The sequence below is a fragment of the Solanum pennellii genome, chromosome 3, assembly GCF_001406875.1.
Source record: "Solanum pennellii chromosome 3, SPENNV200".
Classification (NCBI taxonomy): domain Eukaryota; kingdom Viridiplantae; phylum Streptophyta; class Magnoliopsida; order Solanales; family Solanaceae; genus Solanum; species Solanum pennellii.
The window spans coordinates 71,898,797-71,913,060 of record NC_028639.1 but is presented as its reverse complement, the minus strand read 5'-3'; the positions used below and the strand labels follow the sequence as shown (position 1 = coordinate 71,913,060).

Here is a 14,264-nt window from a genome sequence, read left to right as displayed (position 1 = left end):
AATTATATCATAATTCACATTAGCACAGTTTCATTCTCTAAATATGGATTATATATTATTTTAAAAAAAAATTCACGAAGTTTAACTTTTTCTGATAAAGTATACAAAATTATTACACTTTTTGAATAATTTAATTGTAAGTTTCAAATGAAATTTTAGTATTATGCTAAATAACAAAAATTATGATTATTAGAAATATTTTAAACAAACCAACCTCCGAATGACGCTTTTATTAAAATGAATTAGATATAATAATAAAAAATACCGATCTCATAAGCTCGGTATCACATTAAATTTTAAGAAAAATAAAAAGAATCATATTAAATACGTAATATTAACATCGAGAGGTCGGTATTTTATATTAGTTTATTTTTTAACTTATATAAAATCGTCATCCAGAGTACGATTTTATTTAAAGTTAATTGCATGATATAAATATTTAAATTAGAACTAATTGAATTGCATGATATTTAATTTTGCCGATTTTTGAAAGTCGATATTAAAAAAAAAATTTGTTTTTTAATTTACGCAAAAATGTCCTCATGAGGTCGTTATTTAACTGAAATAACATCACCGACCTCATAAGGTCGATATTTAGACGAAGAAAAGATACCGACTTCATGAGGTCGGTATTTGGATGAAATAAAAATACCGACTTCATGATGTCAGTATTTAGATGAAATAAAAATACCGACCTCATGATGTCGGTATTCGGATATGGATGAAATAAAAATATCAACCTCATTAGGTCGGTACTTAGATGAAAGATAAATACCAATCTAATAAAGTCGATATGTTGATGAAGTAAAAATACCAACCACATGAGGTCGATATTTGGATGAAGAAAATATACCGACTTCATTAGATCGGTATTTGGATGAAATAAAAGTATAGACTTCATGATGTTAGTATTTGGATAAAATAAAAATACCGACCTCATGATGTCGGTATTTGGATATGGATGAAACAAAAATACTGACCTCATTAGGTCGGTATTTAGATGAAAGATAAATACCGATCTCATGAAGTCGGCATTTAGATGAAGTAAAACTACCGACCACATGAGGTCGATATTTGGATGAAGAAAAAATACTGATTTCATGAGGTCGGTATTTGGACGAAATAAAGATACTGACTTCATGATGTCAGTATTTAGATGAAATAAAAATACCGACCTCATGATGTCGGTATTTAGATATCAATGAAATAAAAATATCAACCTTATTAGGTCGGTATTTAGATGAAAGATAAATACCGATCTCATGAAGTCGGTATTTAGATGAAGTAAAAATACCGACCTCATGAGGTCGATTTTTGAATGAAGAAAAAATACCGACTTCATGAGGTCGGTATTTGGATGAAATTAAAATACCGACTTCATGATGTCAGTATTTGAATAAAATAAAAATACTGACCTCATGATGTCGTATTTGGATATGGATGAAATAAAAATACTGACCTTATTAGGTCGGTATTAGATGAAAGATAAATACTGATCTCATGAAGTCAGTATTTAAATGAAGTAAAAATACCGACCACATGAGGTCGATATTTGGATGAAGAAAATATACCGACTTCATGAGGTCGGTATTTGGATGAAATAAAAGTACCAACTTCACGATGTCAGTATTTGGATAAAACAAAAATACCGACCTCATAATGTCAGTATTTGGATGAAATAAAAATATCGACCTTATGATGTCGGTATTTGAATATTGATGAAATAAAAATACCAAAAATAAAATATGTTTATTCATTTATTTTATTTAATACCGACATCAAGAAGTTGATTTTTATTGTAATTAATTTTTTCCGCAAAAAATACCGACCGTTTGAGGTCGAATTTTTTCCCTCCTTATTTTGCCTAAAAATCCACTAGTTTTATTATTTTTAACAATACTGACCTCCAGTAGTGATAATTTTTAGGTCGGTATTCACTATTTTTTTAGTAGTGAAAAAATAACGGTAAAATCCTAAAATTTTCAGAGAGGACCAGAAAGAAAAGCGAAAGAAGTAATGAGCGAATGGGCGAATGGGTGAATGAGCGAATAAATATTCCTGATTAGTTCTCAATTGGATACAACACTTTTGTTAAGTTGAAAGTTCTTTATACAAAATTGTTTTAAGTATTTCTAAAAGTTGACAAAACTAATAACAAAATAAAAATATATTTTAAACTGATAATTATTTTTCCTTTAGATAAGGGTCCTATAAGCCAAAGTGTCCATTTATTATCGTTTGAGTTTTAAATACTAACCACTCAACGGCCATAAACAAAGTTTTTCGAAGTTTACAAAATAAGTTTTAAAGTATAAAAGATGATTAAAAGGGTCAATGACAAATATGAGATAAAGATAGACTAAGGATTGTGATTGGAAAGTACCTAAAAAATTATGAATAAAAATCTTCAACTAAACAAAAATGCCTATGATGTGTCTGAGTGATTTTTATTCACTTTTTCGTTTTAACAAAATGTCTTAATAAGCTGGTGATGCTCATAAGCATTTTGGTATTTACCCAAACATCTTAAAACTTAAAAGTTTCTATTTTGTACTAAACAAATTAATATTAGATTAGTATTAGTAAGAATTCTAAGAGTCTAAAAAGCATCCACATGCTTAAACTTCGCTATTTCTAACCGACAATATTAATCTTCAAATATAATATAATATTTATGTATAATTTATTTTCTTCGAAATCGATAGAATTTGATAGTTTAGTCAACCCAGAGAAAAAAAATTGTCCAACTAAATAGTTGCCTTCGAGTTTGTCCTATAGGTAATTGATTTTAGTTCTAATAACCTGAAATCACAAGTGGAGCAGAGCCAATAAAATAAAATAAAAAATAGTTAGCATGCCTCTATATTATTTTATACTTAAATTTAGGTACCTTTTAATCACAACAAATAATAGTATTTAATAGCAGTCTGAGAATCAATAAAAAAAGAAAAAGGCCAAGGTAGATTTCTTACAATAATCATAAATTAGAAAGAAAAAAAGCGGTGATAACATGTATTTTATACGATGATAATATATTCGATGTAATTCAACATATGTAATTTGAGAAGAATTAAATATAAATATATTTTACTGTTATTTTATGAAAGTAGATAAACAGTTCTCGAAAAATTCCAGTTCAAGTGCATAAGAAAAGCATTATAGGACATTAAAAAGGATGAACAATAATAACTGATAAACAACATAAAATTAACAAAACGTTGTAACAAATATCAAAAGAAAATAATTATGATAGATGATAAACCGCATGAATATGACTAATATAGTTATCACCACGCCTACCTCGCCAAAAAAAATATAATATTCAACTACCACTAACCTTCTATCGTAATCCGTAATATACATATCTCTTAGGGTCGTACTTAAGATCGCCGTGTGTATGCAAATGAGACAAATGGTATATATTTAATCTAGCTTATATATATATATATATANGTAGTGAATAGGGTGACCTATAGATAATGTTTGTTATGACTATGTTCTTCTAGAATGATATGCTATATGTGAAGTATGTGTGTGTCTTATTTTGGTAGACTTGTGTCCCTTAATTGATACATGTATAATGTTAATATGAGTTCTTGATATAGTATGATAAAGCTTCTACTCTTGTATGTATGATTGTCATGTTACCTTGAACATTGAAAAGAAGGTCCTTTATATGGAACCTTCAATCTAGTTGGAAGATTATGAGATCCTTGAAGTTAAAAGTCATAATGATATCCTTCTTGTGTAAATGGTGGAGTTAGGGTTGATTGGTTAGAATGACATGAAATCATCCTTAGGAAATCCATTGATCTATCCTTTTAGCCATTTGTAGGTAGCCATAGTGGACCCTCTTTGGTAAGGTGAAATGTGATAAGGTTATGAACTAGATATGGAACCTCTTCATGTACTCCTTTATTGAAATACATTATGAGATCAAAGGCTAATCACCTAGTGAGTATGGTTTGGGAAGTAGCTCTAGTTAAGGATGAGGCTCTATGTCGGTTATTTCCTATTATCATCATATGTGATACCTAATAGTATTTGAGAAGTTCTATGAAACTTAGGTGATGGTATGGGACGCTATCTAGACATTGCACGATTAGGCTTTGAAGATGTTAGTAGTGACTCCCTAGGTCTTCTCAAAGATCATTACTTGAATTTCGTTATGTGATGAATTTCTCTTAATTAATTAATAAAGATAATGACATTAGCTGGAATGTATGTTAATGAATAAGTACTTACCTAGAGTAGTTTAAGGATTGCTTAGTTAAGGTGTGACAGGGGCATAGGAATGGTCACTTCTTTTTTTACCTAGGGAAGTCATATGAATGACTCTAGATAGGGAGAGTAAATTGAATAAGTAGACATGATCTAAACTTAGGTAGTCTTAAGGATTATTTAGGTAAGTTTGGAGAGGGTGTATGAGCGTTCTCTTCTTGCATTACTTAAGTAAGTATTCTGATAACCTTTGGGAAGAGAAGTTATATATATATATATATATATATATATGTTTGTATTTTCTGGTGATTTAACCTAACTAACAACTTTTATTTGTTAAGGCCTTTAATTAGGTGGCTAAGGTTGTTACAATACTAGATAAATAGAATCATATTATATGCTCCGTTGTACCTAAAACCTAAGCATTATAATCATATTGATAAATCTTTTTAAAATCCCATATATTATGATCATTTGGTACTTTGTACTTTCTTGGACCTCAATTTTTTTACTTTGAGAATTGGAAAAAGAAAATATAATAGCATTTGAAAAATCATCTAAAAGATAAATACTATTGACTTTTAAAGTGACATTCCACATGAAGCAGGATGGGGTGGATGAAAATTTTCTTATCTCTATCTACACTAAAATAAATTCATCTTGCTATATAGCTTATACTTTGTATGGTGTTTGTATTTGGAAATCATTTTTGAATTCTTTGGTGAAATGGTGAGGGAGTGTCTATATGCACATCTGGACTATTTCGTCGGATATATATTACATTTCACTTATACATATATTGAGTGATTCTATCTATCAAGAATTAAATACATAGAAAGAAATCATCCATCATTTTTTAAATTTATTTTTGTGGAGATTTGCTACGTAATTTTCTTTGATTTTTACCCATTTAATTGAAATTTATGTCTTCGTACTTTTGATAATAATAGCATGATAATGGAAGTCGAGAATTGATTAAGTTAAGTCGTTGTGACTTTGATAATAATAGTATGATAATTGAGGTCGAAAATTGAGGATAGAAAGTTAACAGGTACTTGAGTGTGTCTAGTTCCCTTTTCAATTTTGTTAGTATTACTCTTATCTATTTAGTTCTTCGATTCTAGTATTACTTCTTATTTCCCTTGCTTAGACTTATCGTATTAGTTATTTTGCTATTGTTCTATGTCTTTATTTTTGCCTAATGCTAAAACTGTGTCTAGGGTCTATCAAAAGCAACATCTTTACCCTCTCAAGATACAGGTAAAGCTAACAGACCTTCCCCCCCTCCTCCCCCGAACTTCTCTTGTGGAATTACATTACGCTTGTTATTGTTGTTATATTTCCTTCGATTTCTTACCAAATCATTGACGATGGACCATACCTTCGAGGATAAGAGTAAGTATAATAATAGTGAAGTAAGTATAATAATAGTGATTGGAGCAGAGACATGTTCAAAAGTGGTTAGGTGGTCCACCTCAAGGGAAGAAACCTTATTTGTTATAGCACATGCTTAGGCATTCAATTGTATAAACACACTGGGGTAAAGAACAGCTCCACAACAATTTCAATTCAAAATGCCAGTGAGGACAAAGCAAGCAAATACATTATAGAAATATCACCAAAAAGAGGGTCACATAAATTAAAATAAGTTAGCTTTACAATTTTGTTTCTTATATATTTACTTGACTATTTTTTTTATTTTTGGCTTGTTATATGAGCTTGTCATTGGCCCAATGTCAAATAGATCCAAGGTTGATGAGACCTTTGAGAGATATGGTAAAATCCTTTCAATGCTTTGGATGCTAACAAATTTTGATTGGACCACTAAAATTTCCAGTGTCTGCTCACTCTACTAATTTGTTACCAATAATTTTGTCTTCAAAATATATGTGGACCACTAGAGGAAACAACTTCTTGGGTTTTCATAATTACTAGTTATTACACTTTTTCATCTTGTTAATAATAGTGACGAATTCAGAATTTAACATATATTTCAAAATATATACATATAGAGTGATGTTAAATATTGAGTTCTGTCGAATTCGCAAATCATGAATAGGTATGTCACTAATTGACACCACTTTTCATGTATCTTTCGTTTTCAGTCTCACAATCACTCAAGTACTATTAGAGTTTTAATCAGTCTTGCCACCTTTTGTACTAACAAAATTATCTTTGAAACCTTAAATATTCACTAGCTTCAGTAATATCCAGGATCAAAAGAAGCACACATAGCTGGTGGTAAAAACTTATCCGCACATGATTGTGAAGACATGATTCATGTATTTATCGAATTGATGCAAACAACTGATGCATAGTACGAGGCAAAATAAAAGAAAAAGGTACGTAAACCCCAAGAGGCTTATTTCTTTATGCCATCATGCAACTTCCAAGAAAGACAACTAATAACTTAAATTAAGACTTGGATAAAGTGACAAGAGATCATCAAAAACGAAGTAAAAGAGGGTACACAATCCGTGAAACCAAAGAAACGGTCCTAATCCACAAACAAAGCACGACAATTCTTGGTAGAGAGCGCTTCCCCTAAATAGTCGAGCTCCAATACAGTAACAGAACACCAGATGGGAAACCAAAAAAGAAAAGAACTTCATTAATTTACTACTAGCAAACAACAAACCTCCTAAATGTAAAGGTAGGTATTAAGTTCTCAAGGGAGTTGGTTAAAGTGAAAGCAAAGTAAAGGCTGAAAGTAATAATTACAGCAACCATTATCCAACCAACAAGAACAAATGGTACAGAGAATGGCCCCCCCACACAAAGGAAAATGAAAAGGGCTCTAGCTCAACTACAATGGAGAACTGAGAAAAAGGAAAGGGCATAAAATTGTTAAAATTTAAATGAAAGAAGATAGGCCCTACTAACCAACAGAGAGCATTAATAAAGTTTAATATGCTTAAATGGGATTCTGTAAATCGGTGATGGTGCTTCTTTAGTTCAAGTACTGCACATGTAAAAGGACTAAGGACCACCTCAATCAGATTCATTGACAGAATCAGACTGTTCTTGAGTAACCCGCAAGCTTGAGAGACGCAGCTCTTGAATTCGCTCAACGACATCAGACATAGAAGGTCTGTTGTCGGGATATTGAGTCGAGCAATCTATTGCGAGCTGCAAGAGTTGCACCATTTCTTCCTCAACGCTTTGGTACCTGAGGAGCTCGATATCAAAAACTTGTGAAGTCCATTGGTCTTGAACGATAGACTGCACCCATCTTGGCAAGTCAACACCTTCCTCGTTCAGGAGGGCATGAGTGGGTGCCTTCCCAGTAAGAAGCTCAAGAAGCAATACACCAAAGCTATATACATCTGCCTTTTGGGTTACTCTGCGTGGGTCAGTTACCTCTGGAGCACGATATCCAGCAACTCGAGTTGGGGAAGTTGGAGGCCCAACCAGCTGGGCTAGGCCAAAATCTGACACTCGTGCATCATATGATTTGGTGAGAAGAACATTGGATGATTTAATGTTCCCATGGACAGTTGAACCTTGAGAGTGTAGGTATTCAATGCCCCGAGCAGTACCAAGGGCAATGCCTGACCTGACTTTCCAATCCAGTGGTGTCTTGCTAGCCCCCTTATTTCCTGGAAAATAACAGAGCTTAGTAGTGAATATCACGAATAAAATTATAGTAATCATCTTACAATCTATTAGCAATTTAATAAGTTTCTGAGTTTCACAGGCTATAAAAGCAACATTTACCAAATCTAGAGAAATGAGAAGAAATTATCAATAATTGAACTCGTGCTTTTAGAATTCATCGAAAAGAAATGTTCAAATTCATACAAAATGCAACACATAAACGAAGAGTCACACTAGGCATACTAAAACAAGACATTCATCTTTCATTCAGCTAGATGATCTCCCACAAAAAGATGCATTGCATGCAGTACTACAGTAAGCAACAAGTCCAACTAACCAATCCACAGACTAAAACAAGAAAAAGCAATAGAGATTGCCCTCAGGTACTATATGTGCCTACAACAACAAAAGTATTATCAATTTAAAAGGAAAGAGTACAACTTTGACTCACCATGAAGCAGTGCAGACAAGCTACCCATTGGCATGTAGTCATAGACAAGAAGCTTTTCCTCCCTGCTGTAATAATATGCCCTAAGAGGCACCAAATTCTCATGATTCATTTGTCCAACTTGATCGATTTTCTCCCGGAACTCCATATCAGATATGGTCACATCCTTCAATCTCTTAACAGCTACAATTGTGCCCATCTCCAACACCGCCTTGTAAGCTGTTCCAAACGTCCCCTTCCCTAAAACCTCAGCTGAAGCTCTCAACAAATCCTCCAAATCAAATGGTCTATCAGACCCGAAAAAGATCAGCTTTTTAATACCATTTCCGCCGATCTCTCCTCCCTTTCCAGTAGCCGTCATTGCAGCCGCAGCAGCTGCCGCCACTGAATACCCACTATTTCCACCACCACCATTTTCAGCGTCCACATTGGACTTCTCCGCAGAAAGTTCTGTTTCCGGATGTTTAAATGTAGCTACATCAACAGACCTCGCGTTGTTACCAGACCTCTTTCTACACAACACGAACAAAATCAACAACAGCAGAACGAATCCCAGTACAGATCCAACAACAATGCCAGCAATTGCACCACCAGACAACTTCTTTTTCTTATGCGCATTCCCAATTTCAATCCCACCAGTAGCTATAGCAGGCTGAGTCTCCTCCCCAGGACAAACCTCAAGCGGCTTCCCACAAAGTGAATTCCCACCAAAAGCACCAGCAGGCATTCCTTGAAGACTCTTCGGAATAGACCCATTTAAGCTATTACCAGAGACATCAAATTGTTCAAGCTTCGAAAGCTTTAACTCCGGAATAGACCCAGAAAACTGGTTGTTTTCAAGCAAAAGTGTTCTCAAACGAGTCAAATTGTTAAACCCGGATGGTATTTCTCCAGAAAAATTGTTATTAGAAAGATCTAGACGAACCATTAAATGAAGCGTGAAAAACGAAGAAGGAACAGAACCAACAAATTCGTTATCCTGAAGGTAAAGATTACGAAGCTCAACAAGTTTAGAAATATCAGAAGGAAGAGAACCCGAAAGCCGGTTAAAACGTAGACTAATCGTCTTAACCTTAGTAAGATTCGAAATGGTATTCACCGGAATCTCACCGGTAAGTGACGCCGCCGGTAACCGTAGAACAGTAACACGGTTATCCTCACATAAAACACCAGCCCAATTACATGGGGTTGTGTTAGAAGCATTCCATAACATAGTCCGACCACCCACAGCGGCTCGTAACGCCAGTAAAGCATCCCGGTCGGAGTTCAGATCTGCAGAACTCGTTATACTGTAAAAAAGAACAAAAAACAGCAACATTGACAACTTCTGCATCATAAAAGCTCGATAAAAACCCAACATTCTGCCTGAAAACTTATACATTCATGCTAGAAAAACGAAGAATTGAAAAGAAGAAAAGACAAAAAAATTCAAGAAAGCTGCTGTAGTAAGCGTTTTGCTTTTGTTGTTGGCTGATATTAGGAAGGGGATGAAGTGACACTGGTTTCTTGTTTGTTTTTTTATTATTGTGGGGGAAAAAGTAGATAAAATTAAAAATACAGGGTGTAAAATGTAATAAATAAAAAAGAAACCCTAGCTGTTTTTAATTTTTTTATTTTTATTTTTCTGGTTTTGGTCAACAGCTAGCAGAGTTGATAGGTATAATTAAGTATAAAGAAAGTAGACTGTTTTATGCTTACTAAAAAAAAGAGTTTGGAGTCCAATATCATCCTTACTAAAAAAATTAAATGGTTTTTATTTTCTATTTATTTTTAATTATTATAATATTCCTTTTTCTAGAGTCAAATTTATAAATATTTTGACTAACATTACTTTGTAAAAAATTATAATTTTATAATTATTTTAATATCTAAATTTCATGTTTAAATGTCGAGTTAATGTAATTTGTAATTTAACTTTGAAAATTAGTCAATTTGAATTTCATAAAGCGCAATATGACGATTAAAAGTGGATGGAAGGAGTAACATTGTCACTTACCAAAATCAATGTATAAATAACACTATTATTTCTATTTTACACTTGAAAGTTATTAACTTTGAAAGTATAAATTTAATTTACATAAGGAAAACTAAATGATTTATTCATATTCGTTGATCAATTTTTAGTTAATTAAAACAAGTTAATTTCTTTTATTTATTTATTAAAAAACTTAATTTTAAGGAATACTAAATAAAACTATAAAACACAAAGTTGCATAGTTTATTAAAATACGTAAAATCTAAAATAGTGATATACGGTGTTGTTTTTATAATTAGAAAAATCTTATTAATGACTTTTTCGGAGTGGGCGAAGGAAATTACATCCTATAAAAATGAGTGACTTTGAATCTTTAACCTTTGAAAAATCTTCAAGAGTCAAAGCTAGCGTTTCATCATAAATTTGAGGAGCAAATTTGAGAATCTATTTCTAAATATTTGTTTGACCACATTTTAAAAAGAAAACAAATGTTTTTAAAATTCACTCAAATAACATAAAAAGAAATTCAAGTACTTTTAAAAATTCACATCTTCAATAATTTAAATTTTTAAATTTTAACTTCAAAATATATAAGCATGCGAAAGATGAAATTATTATTCATTAAATAAAATTTGTTAAATTTGAAGTTTTGTTGATCTATATTCAAACCACTTATTGTTAGGTTGTGGAGCCTGATTAATATTTGATGTACTGTCATATATTAATGTTCAAACCAAAAATACTCTGAATAATTAATATATATACCCCATCGCCGTGAAATTTTATTCACGGGATATTACCACGAAATATTGGTTTCTCTCTCTAGGTCTCTCATCTCTTTCTAGAAAGTTTTTGTGTTCTTCATTCATCAAGGTGTGTGAATTCGATCCTAACACTTATATCACGATTATTTTTATAAATTGCCTAAATATTTTTTAAAGGGTATGATCTTACTAAAAAGTATATCATATAATATGAATCGATACGAGTATAATTTATTGAGCTTTCTTTTTTTCTTTTATGTTGTTCAGCTTTGTCATAGAATTTCTTGATTGGATAAAAAGCTTTAAAGACTTTATTTTATTTTTTAATGAAAAAAAGCAGCTTCTGCAACTTTGGACTATCTGTTCTTTGAATTTCTTGATCTGGGGTTCTCTTTTTATTAATTTCTCTCACTTTTTTTAAGGTTGTTTACCAATAAATTATTTAAATGATAGAAGAAAATATTGTGGAAGGAAAAAAGAATAAACTTCATGTGTTTTTTGTGGTGTTCTCTTTTTAAAAATAAATTATTCTTTTAAAAAATGGGATATTCAATGAATAATATAAAATAGAATTGTCCTTAATTTCAAACTAAATAAAAAAATAAGAAAATGAAAATAGTTTTTTTAATCTCTCATGTGTAATTCTTTTTATATAGTATTATGCATAAATTAATTAGCTAATGTTCAATCTGGTATTAAAAAAATACAGAAATTATTATATAAAACTATAATAATATTAATAAAGAAAATCAAATGTCAAAAACACTGTAAAATTTTAAGAATTCTAGTTCAATATGTTTAGTTTGAATTTTTGAAATACTATATCGTTGCCATAGCATCGTAAATCATTCGATGATTCAATTCAATATTTTTTAATTGTCTGATTTGTTCAATTTCAACTTACATATATTACAATTTAAATAATAATGAAAATAACTTCACTGTTAAAATGGAGTTTTGCATTAAAAATATTTTCTGTCCATGAGACTAGATTCATCTTTGATTCTTTAAATATAGTTTGAGAATTTTTATTTTTTTAATTTTAGTAAAGTGAAGGACTATAAACCTTTTTAACAAAATAAAAGACATAACTATTATAAATATCATTTAAGTGATCATACAACAAATCGATTCAATAACGCAAAGAAAAATAACTTTGACATGCTAGGAAAGAGATGGAGTAAAATTTATTCGTACTGAGTGTTTACACCAAACCAATACATGCATGTCATGTGTTTATATTTATAATTTATTTTACTTAATCTCAATTAATTAACATATATTTTATCTTATTAAATTACATAATAATAAAACATAAATACTTGATATGCGTAAATTTTTTCTAGTCCTTTATGTGACATATTTAATCCCTTTCACAATTTTTCATTTTTATTATTACAAGAACCAACCAAATCCAAAACTCTCTTTCCTTAACTTTATTTCTTTTCAATTTTCTCAACATCAAATAACAATAATAGTATTTTCAAACGATAAAAACTTAATTTTTATTTCAAATATAGTTAAATTTCAAATCAAGAATCAATAATTTCTTTGTCCATTGAATTAGGAATGGACATAATATACACCAAATTATCATATTATATTGAAATTTTTAATACTAAACTAAAAAAAGTCATCAATGAATAGAAATAAGTTAGTTAGTGGGAGCAATTAATGAAGACTTCACCTAACTGAGACATTATTCTTCAACTGTCTCATCTTACTAACTTATCTCAGCAGGATAATGAACTAATTATTCAATAACGAAAATATTTAAATATTACTTACGTCTATTATTTTATAAATAGATTAATTATTTATATTATTATTGTGTCGAACTTTATGTATGTTGTACAGAAGAAAAATTTGAGGATAGTTGACCCTGCTCATGTCATTTTTTTAAAACATTGAATTTGCATCTATATTTAATAAATCTCAAATTTATTTACTCTCTCTATTTTATTTATTGTTTATTTTGGACTTGAACATCTCTTGGGATAATACTATGTTATTATTTATTTGTTCATTTTTTATTTGAAACATTTATTAGGATAATAATAATTCATATAGTGAATTTACTATTTTATTTCTATTAATTGATAAAAATTTAAAATTAATTTACTCATTAAAGAGATTTTAAATAAATTAAGGATATATAAGAAAAAAAAATTTTTTTGTTTGTCAAAAATAATAAATAAAAATGAACAAGTAAAAAGTCAAAGTTAAATAAATAATGAGAAGTATTACATATTATTTAAGAATATATTAATATTTTTTTGTTTGCCTCAAAATATAATTGTAAACATAATCAGGATTGCTAATTATGTAATTTGACTCTAGTTTTCACCTTAACTAAGAAAGTTAAATCAAATATGAAAATTAAAGTATATCTTCAACTGTAACAAAAATAGCCTTTATTGATAAATGGTTACATATAGTATTCTCTCTATCTTATATTAATTGCACAGCTTATTAAATATAGTTATTTCATACTTTTTCAGTCTACTTTATTTGTTATGATTTTTTCTTTTTTAGAATTAAATAAGAAAAATATTGACTAATATTTTATGATGTATTTATTAATCATATGATATGTAAAAAACCATAAATTATAATACTTTTTTTAATGATTTTTAAATATCTAAAATTTTTGGTAAAGTTTGAATTTCAAGTATATTTATGAACCACTCTAATAGCTACCAAATAACATTTGACTAGAAATCAGTAAAAGAGAGAGATTAGGGAATTCCGCATTTTCCATTTCTTCATATATTCCTTCCATTCAGTATAAATTGAATTTTAAGGTTTTTTTTATTTTTAAAATTAATTTAATTGTTTAATCTTTAAAATTATTTATAAAATATTTTTTTAATTTAACCCTTTATTTGAATTTTCAATGTGATGAATTCAATAAATTTGACAATAATTAATAAAGATAAAAATAAAAAACTATTTTTGATTTAATTTTAATTAACTTTTTTTAAAATATATAAAATACCTCAAAAATTTAATTAATATGAAATAGAGCGAGTATATTTTCCCTCTCCGGGAATACAACTGTTATTGATGACATTAATGAAGAATATTAATGTAGTAGCTAGACAGTATCTATCCATCATTTCCCTTTTTTTTCTCTCTCTTATAACAGCACACCTTTTGTTTGTTTTTAGGCCTGTTTTTGGGTTGGAGTGGGGTGGGGTGGGGCCATTTTATTTTTTTGGGATGAGTGGGATGGCAGCATGATTTATATTATAGTTAG

General features: G+C 29.9%; 1 protein-coding gene across 1 annotated transcript; it reads right to left on the bottom strand.

The window, feature by feature from the left end:
• Positions 1-6,806: 6,806 nt before the first annotated feature.
• LOC107014432 (probable inactive receptor kinase At1g48480) lies at positions 6,807-9,772 on the bottom strand. Its single transcript, XM_015214338.2, has 2 exons — positions 8,270-9,772; positions 6,807-7,820 (listed from the first exon to the last, which is right to left on the bottom strand). Exons 1-2 carry the CDS (start codon positions 9,645-9,647, stop codon positions 7,213-7,215), a joined length of 1,986 nt encoding a protein of 661 aa, XP_015069824.1. The 5' UTR covers positions 9,648-9,772; the 3' UTR covers positions 6,807-7,212.
• Positions 9,773-14,264: the final 4,492 nt, after the last annotated feature.